This window comes from Pleurodeles waltl, chromosome 4_2 (assembly GCF_031143425.1).
Source record: "Pleurodeles waltl isolate 20211129_DDA chromosome 4_2, aPleWal1.hap1.20221129, whole genome shotgun sequence".
NCBI lineage: Eukaryota > Metazoa > Chordata > Amphibia > Caudata > Salamandridae > Pleurodeles > Pleurodeles waltl.
In genome coordinates this window covers 35119654-35138195 of record NC_090443.1, presented here as the reverse complement: position 1 = coordinate 35138195, position 18542 = coordinate 35119654, and the positions used below count along the sequence as shown (strand labels likewise).

Below are 18542 nucleotides of genomic sequence, written 5' to 3'. Positions count from 1 at the left end.
GGGTCTGTGATCTTCTAATCGGTACAAAATGGTGTGCGGTGCAGAGAAAATCCGTGTGGCAAACACTTCCTTACCCAGAAGGGAGCTTCTGGAAAGAATAAGAGGTAACCCGACAAGCTATTTCAAAGGAATCACCGTAGCTGGCAAGGAACACTTAACAACAGAGGGTTCTGCTGAGGAGGTGGGTAGAGTCTACAATGCCTGGTGCAAGAAAGTGGTTGAGGGGGGGTAGAGGGTCTGCAAAATTCTTAATGCTTTCTTGCATTTCCACCACATTAGTGGAATAAGCATATCTGCCATGCTGCACATAATAATAACAGTAAGCACTTACTGAGTCGAAAAGTGAACTGTTGTGCATTGTATTCCAAGGCTCTGCATCGGACTTTGTTTCTGTGACCCCATTTTAAAGCCCTGGACAAGGAGACCCCGTGTGCGTTTGAAGAATTTCATAAGAGTGTAGTTTTATAAGTGTAGTTTTATACAGTGAGCTTGTCCAGACGCTGTGTAAATCCTCTCAACCTTAATAAAAAATAAACCGCTGGGAATGTTTGGTTACAGAATTTTAAAAGTGGTTGTGCATAAATAACTGACCTGTTGCCATCAAATCCTTGAATCATTCTTACTCTCTAAAACGTTTATGAACTAGTTTACTTTGTGTCTGCAATTTGAAATGTGAATTGTAAAATTCTTCAGACCCATGCACTCTTATATTGCAAAATAAGCACTACTAATGGCCACACAGAGACTAGGTATTAAGAATGTACTTTTTAATTTCAGTCTCTTTTACAATGAAAAGATTGCAGACTCAATGGAAGGTGCAAAGGACCCTGATTATAAATAATTGATTTTCACAGCTGCTAAAACCAGTACAGGTTAAGTTGATCCCACTGGAGAGATATGTTGACTTCTGCATTTCTCCTCCCACACATCCCTCAGACTATGCTATGAACATCAGGCTGCATCTACAGAATGCCCCAAGTCAAAGTCTGTTTGGACTCTTTATCCCAAAACCGCAAATGTACCCACCACCCCCACCATATGAAGGTACTAATGCTGTGCTTCCAAAGTGAGGGAGTTTAAACAAAAAGGTCCCTTGAACTCCCTGAAACACATACCTCCAGTTCCCGAAGCCGACCCAGCAACTCTCGGCTCACTCCTAGATCGAGAACATCTCCAGGCACCATATCGGCGACGAGCTGCTGCACATCCACAGCCTCCGACGCCATCGCCTGAAGAAAGGAACATAGGAATATTAAGGCACAGGAATATCCATCATACTATCCGACCAGTGCCAAATGCTCACACGAACATCACCAAGGTCCACAACACCTGTATATATGGTGCCGAACCACAATGCACCCAGCACTCATCAAACTGGCACCAAGGCCTGCAACACAAATAAAACAGAAGCAGGCCCTCAATACAACTATCTCTCACAGCTCATCCAACTGGCACCAAGCACTGTAACACCCATTCACAATATTTCAAACTCACATCCAACCAGTGCGGACTGTTCCCCCAATCAGAACCAAACAATGCATTACCCATGCAACAGGTGAATCCTCCCTATACAACCAGCACTCACTGCTCAACCTAAAGCACCAAGTTCCACAACACCCATACAAAAGGTGCAGACTCTACACAACCAACAGTCTCTCCCCAACTCCCACAGAACCCAGGCAACAACCATGAACCCCCTAAATCAACTGTTACTTCTAAATTCACACAAGGATCCATTCATCCCACACCAGCACCCCACCAACTACAACAATCCATGCTGCTCCAAATAATAACCCATATTCAACGAGCTTCGCCTCAATCCCAAATACAAACATTGATAACTATCCTCCTAGCTTTTATGCCATGATCCCTCAGGGCCAACAGAACACTGAGTCAATTCATTCCAAAAGCACTAACCGCTTTCGAATAGCTATCAACCCCCCATATAAGCACTAACCCACCATCCAGCAAGCACCAACCCCCCCCAAATAAAAGTCAGTGACCTCCATACATGAAACAGTCTATCTCTATTCCCGATTCAACATCATCACCCAGTGATCAAAAGCTGACGTCCACCCAAACACTGACAATTACCACTTCCACAAGCCAAATAGGAGCAAAACTCTAATCCCTTACTTAAAAAAAACACGAACATTATTGTGCTATGCTGAAAAATGATCTGCGACACAACTGCGTGGGTGAAAAGCACTGAGACACAAATGGCCTGATGGATGACATACAAACCAGATCTACAGGTGGCGTGAGACATCTTGGAAAAGTGATGTGCATGAGAGGTGCCTTCATGGCAATGGAATTAGATGAAGTGGGCGACTACTGGCATGCTATCACTGTCACGGCAGGTAACTCCATATGTGGCGTCACAGCTTTGTGAGAAAAACCTGGCTCGGTGCCGCTATAATGAAGGCAGTTCCCAATCAGGTGTTACTGAGGTCACCTTCAATTCGAATGTGTTATCCCTTGAGAAAAGGTAGCACGAAGTGTGACGCAGATGTAATTAACTAAACAAACGTAACTTTATCTGGGTGAACCCATAAATGCCAAAGATAATACATTTGTTAAGTACTGGGCAATACAGTTCTCAAGTATTGCATGATTGGTAAAACGAAGCTTTTGAATTATACCTTTTGGACACTGTTGCAGGTATAAAAGATACCATTGTCCTCATAGAGCTATGGGGGACTCCAGTTCTACATACATATTGCTGATGCAATTAAGACAATTCTCAATGCAATGCAACTGTTATCTCCCAGTGCAATGGCATAGCAAAAAGAGCAGCTTCCAGTGGAATATCAGTGTGGGGGGCGGTGGCTCCCCACTGCGATGTCACAGCAGAGGTGGCAGCTTCCCCATGTGATGTTTCTGCAGTAAAAAAAAAAATGTGAGTGCCATGTCACTGCACTTAGTGCAGTGCAATTTCACCTCAGGGTTGGCAACCCCAGCTTCATGTGATTTCACTGTAGGTAAGGAAGCTCCTGATGTGTTGTCACTGTAGCGAAGAAAGCTCCCGGTGCTACGTCACTGCAGGAATAGCACTTCTGGTGTGATGTCACTGGACTAATGCTTAGAAGTGGTGCGCATCACTGCAGTGTAACTCACCTGTTATGTTGTCATCACAGACAGGACAGTGCCTCCAGATGACTTCAATGCAGAGCAGAAAGCTCCTAACTGGGTGCTACTGTAGTCGGCGACTTTCTGGTGCGAGGTCACTGCAACATGCAACACTTCCATTGTGATGCCACTGCAGTAAAAACTGCACCCAGTGTAGTGTCAAAGCAGTGATGGCTGCTTCATGTGTGCATTCAATGCAATGCAAGTGCAGGCCTCAGTGTGGAGTCACCAGAGTAAAGACAGCAATTGGGTGTGGTGTTGCTGCATTGTAATGACAGGGTGGTGTCACTGCAGTAAAGGCTGCTCCTGGAATGCTGTTGATGCAGTGTGAGGAGAGGACCCAGTGTGGGGTCACTGCAGTAAGGATCAATCCCCGTATCCTGCCGATGCAGTAGGGACAGCTCTCGAAGTGGTGTCATTGCACTAAGGACAGCTCCCGGTGTGCCAGTCTGCACCAGTCCAGCTGCTGCAATCCCGCTCTGTCCGTTTTCTTGCTTTGAAAATGTATGGCTGCTGTGTGATGTGCATTCATTATGTGCACTGGGCACTCATTCACAGTGCTGAAGCCAGTCCGGTTCAAACGAATCTGTGCTTTCTGCATGCCGAGGGTATTAAAGCTCCTAACGGAGAGTGACACTGCTGTGGCAGCAAAGCACTAAAAATGATTCAATTCTACTACTGGGGCTCCATTCACACCTTTCTTCTTGCAGGTTTAACATTGGGCTTTGCTTACCTTTCCTAGTTTCCTACTCATTTCCAATATGCAGACCTATGTACGTGCTCTTGGTCGGTTCCACCGTTTCCACCTGCGCTAGAGGCTTTGAGGTAACACCTCGAACAATGACTTCTTCAATCCTCACTACTTATCTTTCAATGTGACAACCCCTGACAGACTGAGTTAGGAGGCTGCCATGGCTCAAGAATACTTCATTCGCCCATGTATGAAACCATTTAAGTCCTTGCATTTTCAGTAAAGAGTAACAAGTTCACAGAGGAGGCCTCAGTAAGAACAGGGAATGGGAGCACTGATTCTACACAAAGGGATAGGGTGCTCACACTGTTAACTCCTATTCTGAGAGCTCATTCTCAGTGCTGACCTGCTTCCTGCCGGGAAGAGGGGCAAGGGGAGGCTGAAGGCAGAGACAGTCAGAGCGCAGCAATCCAATGGTCACAAGAAATTGGATGCACGCCTGGGGGCTTGTGAACACAAGCACATTTAACAGATGCCCCAAGGGCGGCGCTGCTCTCAGCTCTTCAAGTACCTCACGGACCATGGCTTAAGTACAAAGGACCCAGGGTTTGGTAACCGTCCCTACAGAGGGAGAGGGCTTGACCTCAAGTGCAGCACGTGTGCCCGCATGAATGCATGCTTTTGTAGCCTTGGAACTCTTGGTGCTGGCATCATTTTTTCATAAACTCCATACTGAAACGGACAGAGCTCTGCAGCTAGAGCCCTCGATCGCACTCCTAGTGCGCTGCCAAAAGCACTGACAACAGTCACGGGGGAATCTCTGATATTAGTGTGCCTACATTGGAGGGTTGACAGCTTACGCCAAGCTGTCCAGGAAGCAGAGTTCTGGGGCCTCTTTCAACACCCTGACGAGGGCCTCTCTGTCCAATCCAGACATCCCTGCCCTCCCACAACCAAGTCTTTTAAGTCGCTTCTCACCTCAGCCCTGAGCAGCAAGGCTCATCTGTCTCAGCAGTCCTCCACGGCAGAGGTCTGCAAAAACAGGCCCGCGGCGTGAAAGAGAATAGACTGCCGCCAGCCTAGAGACATCAACAATAAGCTAAACACTCCACTCACCTGGCTGGGACTGCAGAGGCTTCCTCCATGTTCACGGCACATGGCAGATATCTCGCAGTTATTACAGACAGCCATATGATCACTGGGTACTTCATATATACCAATCAGGTTCTCAGCACACATGTCCATCTCATACACTGCAGCCATGGGATACAGACACTCAACTGCAGAGGGGTAGGGAGCCGGTTACCAGGATACCTTGGAAACTGAGATTCTCTCCCCTCTCCCTCCGAGTACCACTCACTGGGTCATGGGAAACAAGAGGACAGTAAAGCATGAGTGGTCACAGGACTCAAAGCAGGAAAAATCGGATAGAATGACACAGAGGCAAAGGATTTCAGAGCATTAGAAATAAGTTACTAATAGGGGACATACCTGACGCAACTAAAAACAGATAATGCAAAAAGAAACTAGGACGGCCTTGGTTCCATTGAATACTAGTTCAGCGACAGTACATCCCATTAAGTAAACAAAAGAGTTACAAACACAACTCGATGATGATTGCTATTCAAAAAATTACTAATTCCCCCTCCACTCATCTCCAAGTACAGCACACGTAAAAAAACATCATTGATGAATGACCAAAGGAAGCAAAATAACTGCTGTGCTAATACAGAACAAGCTCTGGTAAAACCAATAGGGCTGGCTTGCATTTAAACGTTTAGTTTTTTGAAAGGTTGTAGTGCAAAATAAGCAATTGGTGTCTAGAATGCATTCACGTAATAAAGAATTTAATGTGTGACAATTCAGTATAGAGATGTATAGTCTCGCCTGCATTGCTGCATTGTATTGCAAGCACTCCATAGGAAGTGGAATGATACTTGAGAGCATGAGGTAAGGTAGAAATGATCTTTTGAAGGAGCCAAAAGCGACTCTGCATATTTTACAGGATTGGTAATAATAGGTCTACAGGCAGCTGTAAGATTAAGCCATGCCTAAAAATAAGCCTTTTACAAACGTTGATTGCACTTTGCTACACTTTTGGCGAACTTTAGCACCAACATTTTATTTGCCACTAAAAGCAAGCTTGGCAAAACCAATAGGCCTGCACTTAGCAAAAGGTGCAATGGTTATTTATTGATTCATAGGCCAAAACAAGAAAAAGAACAAAAGTAAAACATGCATCCTACATATGATGGCTAGCTACTTGCACTAAAAAAATGCAAAAATATATTAACTACTGAGTATAAATTCAACAGAACAGTTAGGGAGCTTCTAAGCTGGCAGGTATACTTAGAACAGATATAAAAACAATTTTCGTTTTAGTGGAAAATGCAGGAAACTATTATCTTTGTTGGCACAAAACACTAATATTGGCTTTGAATTTTTGTAACCTGAAGACCGTTTAAATACAAAATTATGACTAAAGAAAAAAGGATAAAGAAAGAAAAGAATGAAACACTGGCAAAGTTAAGTGTTCGCCCACCAGCTATGGCACTGAAGGGCACTTCTGTTTAGATGGATTTACATAAGTCAGTATTAAAAATGCTAACTCTCACAGTGCAAGAGAGCCAACAATTAAATAAGGCAGACCCTCTCTGCCACATGATGCACGATATGGAGAGAGGAAACAACATGTGAATGACAGTTAAACAGACCAATGGACGAAGAAGGCCAACTTAAAGCCCCTCTATGCAGCTATAGATTTTTTTTCAGTTATTTATTTATTTTGCTATATAAGAGAGAAGCTGCTTCTAGGACAGAACAGAAAATTAAAGTAATAATTTAAGGTTAAAAAGGAAGGATTCCACCTCACTAAAAATCAATGGCAAACAGTGAAAGGAGAGAGCAGTTACTGGAATCACAGACATAAATGTGGAAAACGACCATGTGTGCACAACAACTTGAAAATTAGTGCATTTCAGTGTGGGGGATGGAGTGCCCGAGATGCTGCCACACTCATATTTGCAATTTTTATTTATATGTTGCATGTCTGGGAAAAATAAAATTGCGTGCTTGCCAAGACCAGCGATATTGGCTTTGACATTGCTTGTTTGAAATCACAATTGTGATACAAGCTCAGTAGAAAACTACTTGTATTTTGTTAAGCAGGTAACCTCGCACTCCTGCCTTTTTATCTCTGGAATGTGTAACCCTTGCGTATTTTAACCTGGCAACATTTTGGATCAAGATATTAATCATCACAAAAACCTGCCTTTTTAGCTCTGGAATTCCACCTGAATTTTACGTTTGAACCCTTCCCCCATCGAGCACAATTTGCTCCTTCATGTCTGTGCCCTAGCTATTTTTATTCTGGGCATGCCACGTCTCATTGTCAGGGGTATTTAATATTAAACAAGAGCCTTGATTAATTGACGATTATGATAAATATATTTTTAACAATACTGTTCTAAATAATCAACATTAAGCGTGTATTAATTAAGTAATTAACGTACGTATTACTTTAGGGGCCACTGTTTTGTGTAACCATTTTATACGTTTGGTCCCTTTACATCCTAGGGTTTCCATTGGATATACAAATAGAGACCACAGACAAAGAGACAAAAGGTGGATATAGTGCACTGAATCCAAATGTATTATGGTTAGGCTAGAAGGTATTGATGCTGTTACACAAATTGAAGGATTGTGATTAAGTGAAAAAATGTGTTTATTTATTTTGATTACAATGGTAATTCAGTTTCCAACGTGTCGTTCCTCTCTTATCTTCAGAAGAAATGTCTTCATATTTAGAAACAATATTGCAGGGAAATCTACCATCGACGTTTGGACTCGTCGGAGGTGTGGGGACAGTAGAGTGATCAGTCTCACTCTGGTAGAGTAGTTGCCTTCCAACTGTTTCCTGTCTCACCTTGGCACATGCAGGACACAGGTCTGGTGAGGGTGTTATACATGAACTGACTTCTCTTACACGGTTTAGACTAGAGCATCACAAAATCTTTAACACACTTTTATAACAGCGCCACAGGAAAAGAAGGCACCTGACAAATGACACTAGACACACCTTTTCAGGGCAGTCCAATGTTGAATACTGGATCTTTGAAGGAAACCCTCACTCTGGTCAGCCCATAATAACACACATGAATTCGCCCAGAACCTAGTGCCATGAGAGTGAAGAAATGGGAAACGACGCAAGATAAAAAAATAAAAATAAACTTGCAGCACAACGGACATGTGGCCACTATAACCTTCCCTTTCCCTCAAGCATTAGTACTACCTTTAAAATACACCATCTGTTTATCACATTTGATAGCATAAATTTGCTTTGCATCATGATGTTCAGCAAATAAGGGCACAATTTCTGAAAACAGACAATGCAAAGCACTCCCAACCCCACGCTTGGAGCACTGATGCAAAGGATTGCCCCAATTGACAGGAAAGCCACGATGACAAAAAATAAACATGAAACAGGAACTAAACATGTGACAGGGTACAATGTGCACTCAGACCTCAACATCCTATTGGACATCACATTGCACTACAGGAAAAAATCCCAGGCCCCTAAAAACATCGAACATTTCGCCAGCCACTTGACTAACGGCTGAAAACCGAGACTGACAGACACACCTAGAACTATAAACCCAGACAACAGATTTGACAAATAGTGTGGAGTGGGAGAAGAGAACGACAAGGCCCCTTAATCCGAACCGACACATACAAAGGCATTTGAGATATTTATTTCCGCCGACTCTACAAAGAAAAGCAAGTCTTTCACGGGTATGGCAAGGAATGAGTTATGAATCATATCACTGGGGTAGAACATATGAATTGATACGGTCATGGATTTCTTGGGAAGGCTGACTAGAGCCGAGTGCTGCTTTGATAAATGCATAACTTGTCTATGCTTAAATCTGAAACATAATAAACTATAAATAAAAAAACAAATGAAAACGAAAAAGAAAAGCATGCCTTTGCTAATAAAACTGAGAAGATAAGATGTGCCGACAGAAACCGCTGAAATGGCAGCAAAATATACCTAAGCATCTCATCAAAATTAGATTCTGCATAAAACATGAACTTCGAAATAGCTGGGAGGTCTGAAACAAACAGCATATACTATGGAAAATGCATCTTCTAATGCAGTGGTCTTCAAACAGTAGGACTGCAACTGGTTGTGCTGGGAGGGGGGGTGTTTGGGGCAGGTGCAAAGTTGGGGGAAAGAGGATATCGCAGCCTTTCTTTGAATAATATAGACAAACATCACTCATTGATGAGATGCTGTGAAAGAACACCCAGAGGCTGTGAGGCTCTCTGTAATATGTAATCAGTAACTTCTGCCATGCGTGTCAAATTATCCCCAAGACCTCATCCCATCAATTCTGCTAAAAGGATCATTTAATGGACAATACCAGGGTGAAATCTCTGCCCAATGCATATTGGCAATCATGCGTTTTAGAGTGCTTTTTAAAAAGGTTTACTGAACAGAACTGCAATACTTGAAATGCTAAATATGTCCATTATTGACAAGTGGCACTGTGTCTCATGTTCACAGGGCATTACATTTTGAGACCTGCAGCTTCACATTTAACTCTGCATGCAGGGGATTTAAAAAAAAAAACAAAAAAAAACGCATGGACAGTTTTTTTATATTAAGTCAGGGCTAGCTCAGAGTGTTACAGATGTCATAGGGTCACAGTGGTGTGGAATTCCTATAGCCCACTACCCAGGACATATTGTTTGGGGTCAAGGACAACAAGTGTTTATGTTTATTTTGCCCTTGGGACAAGTAGGCCCAACTCCCTGCAGCACAAACCCTTTGGCTGCCAGTTTACAAGGAAGGAAACTGTCTGCAGCCGAGGTAATATTTGTGTCCATATATTAGTGCTGTTCAAACTTGTATTTATTGTTCATTAATGCAAAGCCTTTATTATTAGGGCATGCGCTCTAAGAAAATAAGGTAAGCTGGGACTGCACTACTGACAGTGGTTCAGTATAAAAATGTGTACACACATTTGCAGAGTTTAACAATATGACGCTAAGTGTAATGCTCCCAGAATGCTCTCTGTTTAGATGCAAATATTTTGAGAAGCTTGAAATCAAGACCAATGATTTGTTGCTTTCCAAGTAAAAATGTTCTAAAAAATTGTAACTGGGGAAAAGCGTTTTGCCAAATTACTGTGAAATTTTAGGTACTATTTTTTGAAGCATCATTTAGTAAAATGTGTTGATGCATGCTGGTATTTATTCATAATGGAAAATCAGTGCAACCACTTTCAACAAGATGATGGGAAGCATGAAAATAAACGAGCACTGAAAATCAATAGGTCAACACTGGTGGTCAGCCTTTTGTTTTGTCAACGCGTGTCTTGATTTGACCCGGTTTTAGTAAAACTTTTTTGTTGTGAGAGCTGCTGGACCTTAACAATCATAACAAACATTGGCAAAAACCAAAAATATGTTTTGGTCTCATAAAGCACACATTTCCACAGTAGATCCTAGTACTGAACAAAATTACTTTATGTGCTGATATGCTTCTTGTGAAAGAGCAGAATGCTTTCACTCACAGTGTAGCCCGAAAGAGAATTTTAACAAAAAATAAATCTCTTGGTTAACACCAGACCTAATAAGGTGCCAATTTCGTAAAGAAAAATCACAAAAGTGCACCCATACTACATGTCCTTGCATTAGTGCAGATTTATGCCTCTCATGAATCCACAAGAGTGCAAGAAGATTGCACTCCTAGAAATTATTTATGAACTGCATTTTAACAAAAGCAAATACAGATGTGTAGATTTACTCACACAAAAATCTATTCCACGTTTACAAGTTCACTTTCCCTTCAGCAACTTTTTCCCCCAATCCTGGAAGAAGTGTTATTTCTGCCCTTGTCAGGAGTAACTTTCCAACCTTTCTCAGTATGGGAAAGGATTAGAGAAGAGCTGGTGAAAAACCCTAAAACATGCAAGTTAGGTTTGACAAGACTCAAAAGGGCATTCCAACCCTGAAACTATTGCTTTCCACTACCTCCAGCCCCAGTATGTAGGTCTGCTGAAAGGTGGCAAAATAAGGGAATTGGTAGTATTCAAATCTTACATAGTATGAGCCTTTGCATATTCAGAGAGGCTATCAGAGCTCTTATATAATGACATTGCTACCATTATTTGTCGTCACACTATGTGGCACCATAGAGACAAGTGGATTTTTTTTAATAGGACAAGTAGATTTATGAAGCAACCTGCCCCATGGACAAGTAGCGAAAAAATAAGAGAAAAGCAGGAACATCTATCCTGAGAACTTCTCTTGAACACCCTCTAAAGTCAATGGCACATTATAGCTCATTTTCTTACCATACATTTTTTATTTCATGCATGGGATTTATTACAAGAGAAAACTAACCAAACATGGCTTCCTGGCTTTTTTTTTTTTAATGCGCTTTTACCAAGTGATCCCACACAAAACTTTTGACTTTCGATATATGGTTTAAAATACATTTGATTACTCTGGTGAATTGAAAAACACTAGTGCACGTCAGTTTTGGCTTCATTTATTATAGGGTGTGTGCTCAAGCCTCACTGGAATTCTTCAACTCACTTGCAGTACTTAACATTTTATGTAATAAAGGTGAGAAAATATGTTTGTTATTTTATTAATTATGTGGGTCTACTTAGACAATGCATACAAATCTGACAACTGCTGGCAATGTGTACCATGTGATTGTGTGTATGTGTTGGGAAAACCAACACCCAATAAAAACGCATATTGGATAAGGCATGTAGGTATTAACCCACTTCCATCCCACAATGCAACAAACTGGACAAGGCACAGCGTGAGCACGAGAAGTCCTGCATTTAAGGGGAAAAAAAACACATGCAAAGGGGAAGTATGTGCGCATGCAGGCTCCTTCCGTTCTCTAAAACACATGTATCACATGTCATGTCAAATACAGGCAATAGGTAGGTGGTTAATGCTCTTAGGGTTCACACATCTGATTTATTGCATGTATACAGTATTAGAAAGAAATGTGCAGACGAGTGCCAAGGGTGCCAACCTGGTATGTCACTCACCACCACAGGTGTGAAAAAAAGGTCTGATTGAAAAATCGATCAGACCTAAACAAAGTCAATGTAAAACCAGGACACACCGAAGTAGTTCAGTCACTCCAAATGTAGAAATAAGTGTAAGATCCAAGAGGCACAATGTGATAGTTGATTGAGGTTTTATTTCTTGCTGAAACTGTGATACATCCGAGAACAGCCGACACGTGTTTCCTCCAAAGGACTTTCTCAAGGACTGACGGTTTGGACTACTTCGGTGTGTCCTGGTTTTACATTGACTCACGTGTGCAAGTCTTCGGGAAAATCCCCTTGCACACCTTTAAAAATGAAGACAGGCGGGGTTTGGATTATACAATTTATGATGAGACACATTTTGCTTTTCTTTGTTAGGTGGAAACTCAGCAGATGAAGATTCAGCTTATTGGGCACAGAGTCTCTGAATACGATCCCCTTGCTAGAAACTAAATGACTTGCGTGACTAATCGTGCAGGGCCTTAAACTGAATGAAGTACGACCAAAAATCTCCCTCAATTCACCCAACCAAAGTCTCACAGCCTCTTACTGACTACAGCTCAGCTAGATCACTACCGTTTGGCAACACCTGATCACAGTGCTGAACTAGTCCTGTGCATTACATGGCTGTAGATCGTTTTTCCTACTTGAATTCCTTCACTGCAATTCACCAGAGCTCGGGGTTATTTTGATTCTACTCGGTTTCATCTAAAGAGACTCAAAAAGCACCTTGTGAATCAATACTTTCACCAGCATGGGCTGAAAGGCACTGTTCCCTTGCAATGCCCAGTCACTCACATCCTGTGGCAATAGAAATAGAAATGCATGTGCTCGTATGCGCATGGGCTGCACTTCAATCTCACACTCTTTGGTTTTGTTTCAAAACAACAACAGCAGCAGGGAAATGAGGAATCCTCACAAGAGTTTTACCTAGTGTGATTAAAGAAAACCCCCTAACCGTTGCCGGCTCTTGTGAAGAAACGATTGAGTCCATTCAAGGGTTGACCACAATAACCCTACACATTCCTCGAGGCTGTACAAAAGGAAGCTGTGGTCGACTATGGAGAAGGCAACTTTGAGATGAGAATCCCAGTCACTTACTAGCCTTTGCCAATGGTGATAAAACCTTCTCTGGAGCCCAAATGCCAGTCATTCTGGATGCGGTTCTGCTCTGCTAATTCCAGCGCTTGTCTGGTAATGTATTTTTCCATACTTTTATCTAGGTATGGGCAGCTTGAAATACGATTGCAGTTGCATAACCACCGAGGCCCAGAAGCTTCGAATTTCTTGACCAGATGAGTTACTTCCTATTTAGATACTGGTTTGAAGGAGGAGAAAGATAAAGGGAGAGGTAGCAGAGTAACAGGTCGATGTGGTGTTGTTAAAAAGGGACTCCCTGGTGCCAAATGGTGTGAAATTGGAGCATGCAACTACATATTTGAAAGATACAATATTAAGGTCTGGCATTTGCACATGCTTCAAGAAATAGAAATCAATACTAACGAGAACCTGCCTCTTTTAGGATTCTCTCTTTTTAAAAATGATGTTCTATCCTAGTAGAGGATAGTATCAAAGGAGGTGATTGATTGATCTGGGTACCAAGTCTCAATTAAACACAACTGATGCTTATGAATACTGATCCACGTATCTCAGCCAGCACCACTGTCAACATCACACTATGAGGCGATGTGATTCCATACTAAGGGCACATTAAGCAAAGTACAGTTACCTAGAATAGTGCACAACACGGGAAACCGCACACGGGAAAGGGTGCCTCCAACGACCCAAGCACGGGCTCTAGAAAGAAGAACACTTGTATGAGACAGACTAACCATGACAAATGGTTACTCAGTACAGGTAGAGGGGCCCCAAAAAGGAAATAGACTGTAGCAGATAATAAGAGGGAGCCCAGAATTTGACAACTGTGTTAGCACTGGCGTCGTTTAGCGGTTCGCTGCTTGCCTGGTAGGTTCGCACTTTATAAACACCACCACATAAATATATAGAGACTCTTTGATCCTCTAGGAAAGGATATACATATTTGTATACACTTAACGGCCATATCCCGTGTGGAAAATAAGGGCTTCCTGAGAAGAACGGAAGTGGCAAAACTGCATTCTCCTTGAGTGAATACCAGAAACCAATGAAAGGCCAAAAAACACAGGTTTCCACTTCTCAAAAAACACGCAAAAGACCGAGAAAACATATCATAATCAACAGAATGCAAAGACCGCGTAAAAAACTGCTAATTGTACATTTTGTGCACCTTAATTATACACCCTTCCGTAATCAAAAAACGTCCACTGAGCACTGCATGAGATGTAAACGTTAACCCGGTGCACTTAAAAACAGGTGACAGGAAAAGCTATTGTCTAGCCTTCTGACATACCGAAGAGGTTACTTATCAAAGAAAATGTCCCCGTCCGTACCTGAGACAGGACACTGCACCTGCAAGACAAAAACTCTCCTTTTAATTCGTGTGGCACAGCAAAGTCTATAAACGGCCCACACCCACAAAAAACAAAAACACGACGCATGTAGACAAGGTGGGAAATGCCTTGTGTCCCAAAAATATCACTCGTAGAAAAAGGTACTATGTATAGGTGCAGCAAAAGTTTAATCTACACACGTGGAGCAGGGAGCCAAACAAATGGGAGGGACAAGGCGCTGCCTACGGGGCACGGTCTGCTGAACAAGCCCCGAGTATAGGGAACAGGGCATGATGTGGAGAAAATGTCCCTTTATCTGTAGCATGGTCATATATCTGCAGGACAAGCCCCCATTATCTTCATTTATGACAACGCACTGTGTGTGCTCAAAGGGACTACCGCAGCTTCCAAGCATCTGGAACATAACACAATGTGCGAATGAAAGACCCCGCACGTCTGTAGTAGGACCCTATGCCTGTTGTGTAAAATACACAACCTCAGACATAGAACAGGGTGTTGTCTCTGCAGAAAATTACTCTGCAACTTGCAGACATCCGGAAATGGCATCGTTTGTAGGGCTATCCCCTCACTTCCCCCAGACACACAGAACACAGTAGGGGGTAGAGGAATAAGTCCACCGAAACCCTCAGGCGTCTGGAACCGCGTACTGTGTACAGGAAAAAAACGCATAAACATCAGACATATTGAACAGGGCGTTGTGTGTGCAGGAAAAAAAACCTACAACCTACAGATATGTTGGACAGGACAAGCATTTGTGTTGGAACCCCCACCCCCCGAACAGGAAGTGAGGTCAAGTCTGCGAAGGAAACAAAACCCGACACTAAACACCCCACAGACTAGACTCGGGGGTGGCAAGGAAGCATGAACAGCACTGTACACCCCACTCAAAGGCCCCATTGCCCGTTCTCTTAATACACCGTTGTGCAGACACCGTAACCCACAGACGCCCCCCCACCACCACTGGGCACAGCCCCCATGCATGTAACACCCCTCCTCACCGCCACCACCACCGTCCTCCCACCCCAGATCTGCACGGTTATTCGCATAAGCTAATATGTTGCCTCATGCCACCCCGTTACAACCCCCTACGGGAGATTTCCCTCGGTGCCCCTCACCGCGCCTCCAGGTCAGCATCCGGCAGGCTCTCCAGGCCGCTCTCTACTCCGGCCGGGAGCGATAGTCACGCCCCCTGTGACAGAGGGTCTCTCAGCCCCGCCCTCCGGCGACATCCTATTCACAGAGCTCCGCCCACTACGATCGAAGCCCCGCCCACGCGTTCACATAAACCACTACACGCTCTCCCTTGTTGGACTACAGGAAATCCCGCCTCCTACTCACCCGGAAGAAAATCAGGCTCTGCAGGTATTCTACATAGGAAGTGAAATGCGGCTGACTGAGTACAAACAGGCGTTTGCCTGGGTTTAAATTAAAAACCGGGGTCTGAGTGGTAAGGTCTAAACCTGAACTTGCGGACGTAGAGGGACCGAGGGCTTCAAAAAGGGGAATGAGCGAGACAAACTACAAGTACTTTCCGTAGATTTCATTCCAAAGCACTTTAGAATCAGTTTCTGCAAAACTATTTCAAGATAACAACCCTTTTTGCCAATTCCTAAAAAAAAACAAATCCTTACGTGAAATAATGAGCTCATGAAATATTTTCAATTTCATCTTCCGAAAGACTTTCCTGTCTGACTGTTGATCAAAGGTATTTTTTTCAGGCTGCTCATGGGGATATTGGAACTAATGCTTGTTTGATGTTGCATACATCTACAGGTCTCAGAACATTGAGCTTGATGGTCTAATTTGAGGGGTGATCGGCAAATCTCGGGGTTGATACCTAATGCCTCTTTTCCAATCTCCTGGGATTGAAAAAATGAGTGTCAATCATTTGCCATTATTATCGCCTGTTAATGGTCGCTAAACTCAAACAAAACAGCTGTTGTAGCACCACACATCAAGGAGTTCTCATATGAGAGGACCGAGCTACATCCATGAGGGATACCACCAGGCCTAAAGAACTGAGGAAAAAGTATTTATCATGAAATAATTTTGCAACAAACGGAGTTCTAGCACACAAAGGACACGTATTCCCCGAAGCTCCATAAAACATAGAAAAAGTGGCTGATGGGCAATGTCCTGAAAATAGGTCACTCCAACAGAAACCGAAATAATGACATTTATTAACATTAGTCATATTAACGGCAACAGTACTTTCAATTTTGTTCTAAAGCCCAAGCACATAAAGTGTGAAATCCACTAAATTTTCAATGTTGTTTTTAAGTCCTGCAAGAAAATGTGTATTATGAGATACAAGATACGTTACGAATTTCTCCAAAATTCTGTTGTAAATAACGAGTATGCTCTCTACAATGGTTGTTCCTAAAATTCTCTACTAATTATAGCACTTAGTCTGCTACTAGCCCTACTCATATATAAAACCTATACTTGAAAGTTATGATAGAATCTTGCATTCTCTGTCGTTTTGTTAAAGTTTAATGAATTAACTTGTGTATTTGTAGATGTGGTGTGATGTGATAACTAGGCCTCTCATTCCTGTTGATTTATCCTGAGGCACTTATATGTAGCCTGCCATAGCACCAACTACAAGTTGCAATGTACTGGAGGCCATGTAGGTATGACAGGCACCTAAAAGAGGTGATTATTACTGGTGGCCAGGAATGGACAATGAGATCGACATCATTGACAGTAATTGCATTGGATGCAGTCAAGCCGACAAATCCTTGTGGGTTTACAAGACTCCCTTGACAAGACTCCCTTGTATCCGGTTGATTTTCCAAATGAACCATGGGAAAAGTTATACATGGATTTTGTGGGACCCATTTACAGTCTCCTCATAAGCATGAGACATGCTTTAGTGGTGGTAGACTACTGTTGTATATGGGTTTAATGCAAGTTTATGAGGGAATCTAACATGATTACTGTCAATAGAGTTCCTCTCCACCTTATTCTGAAGAGAAGGCATCCCCCAAGTGCTGGTTACTGACAACAGAGTGCAGTTTATATTTGGGGCAATGCAAATGTTTGTCAGTTCCCATGGTAACAAACATCTGTCAGTTGCTCTTTACAGCCCACATGGAAAAGGAATGGTAGAGTGGGTTAACAGAATGTTAAAAGAAAGCATCCCTGTGGCTTTGTTCTCAGAGAGGGAAGTCCTGAAGACAGTTCAAGATAGGTTGTGGAGTTACATTACCACACCGCACTCTTCCTCAGGGGTTTCTCCGTTTGTGTTATTAAGGGGCAGACACTCCTCATGCAAACTGTCGTCAGGGTGGGTTCTAGATAGAACAGATGCAGTCAATAGGGTACCTGACTTGAAAGTAGTGTGTTATAAGGCAAAGGAGAGCCAGAGGAAAAATAAGGAGAGGTATGAGGCATTCAACAGGGTGACAGATGTACAGTTTGAGCTTGGAGACATGGTGAAAATGAAAAGGTCACATGGTAAAAAAAAGAAGCGGTTTGAAGTTCTTCCCAGCTACATAGGTGGTGAAGGTATCTAGGCATGAAATGCTAATAGAGAGCGGAAAATGGTGGAACAAGAGGAGTGCTGCGTTGATCAAAAAAACGTGGGTGATGATGGGGTCGAGGTACCTACTGGAGGGGTGCCGCTTTGTTAGTACGTGCATTGGGGAAGATTGGTGGCCTGAGAATGAAAGTGGTGTGGCAAAGGCTGCAGCGACACAAGTTATTGGGTCAGGGCCATGTAGTCTCGGAGGCGGGGATTCTGATGTCATCTGAGATGAACTTCTGGATACAAATGTGCATGTTGTTCCTTCTGGAGCTTTATCTGGTATCATTCACGGTGGAGCTGTGGATACTAGTACCCACGCTATTCTCCCTTGGAGGAGGGGGAAGAAGGAATACACGTTGCCCCAAGTATTTACAAGATTACATTTTGAATTAATCATTTAGGCTAGGGTGTATTTTACCTTCAGTTTTAGTGTTCATTTTATTGCTAATGTTATATGGAATATGTTCCAATTTATTTTGATTGTTACTGTTGCATAGAAATAGTGATGTTTCATATGCAATAAGTAGTGTTGTTTTCCTTATGTCCAGCAAAGCCACGGATATCTTACTGCTGATGTATGCCATTTTTGCTTTTCTGGTATTCGTGCACAAGTATTATTTATGCTTGCTTTCCTTTGTTCTTATTCCTTTGTTGTGTTTATT

General features: G+C 42.7%; 1 protein-coding gene across 3 annotated transcripts in view; it reads right to left on the bottom strand.

Annotated features, from left to right (window-relative positions):
- The window catches only part of NCKAP5L (NCK associated protein 5 like), a 120369-nt gene extending 104816 nt beyond the window's left edge, over window positions 1–15553 (bottom strand). For 2 of the 3 annotated variants that reach the window (XM_069230510.1, XM_069230512.1), the window contains exons 1-2: window positions 15467–15553; window positions 1116–1229 (exon numbers count right to left, since the gene is read on the bottom strand). In XM_069230510.1, the coding sequence (XP_069086611.1) occupies window positions 1116–1226 (111 nt within the window). In that variant the 5' untranslated portion in view covers window positions 1227–1229; window positions 15467–15553. Of the gene's footprint in view, window positions 1–1115; window positions 1230–13630; window positions 13699–15466 lie in introns of all 3 variants that reach the window. The other variant, XM_069230511.1, reaches the window with a different exon arrangement.
- Window positions 15554–18542: the final 2989 nt, after the last annotated feature.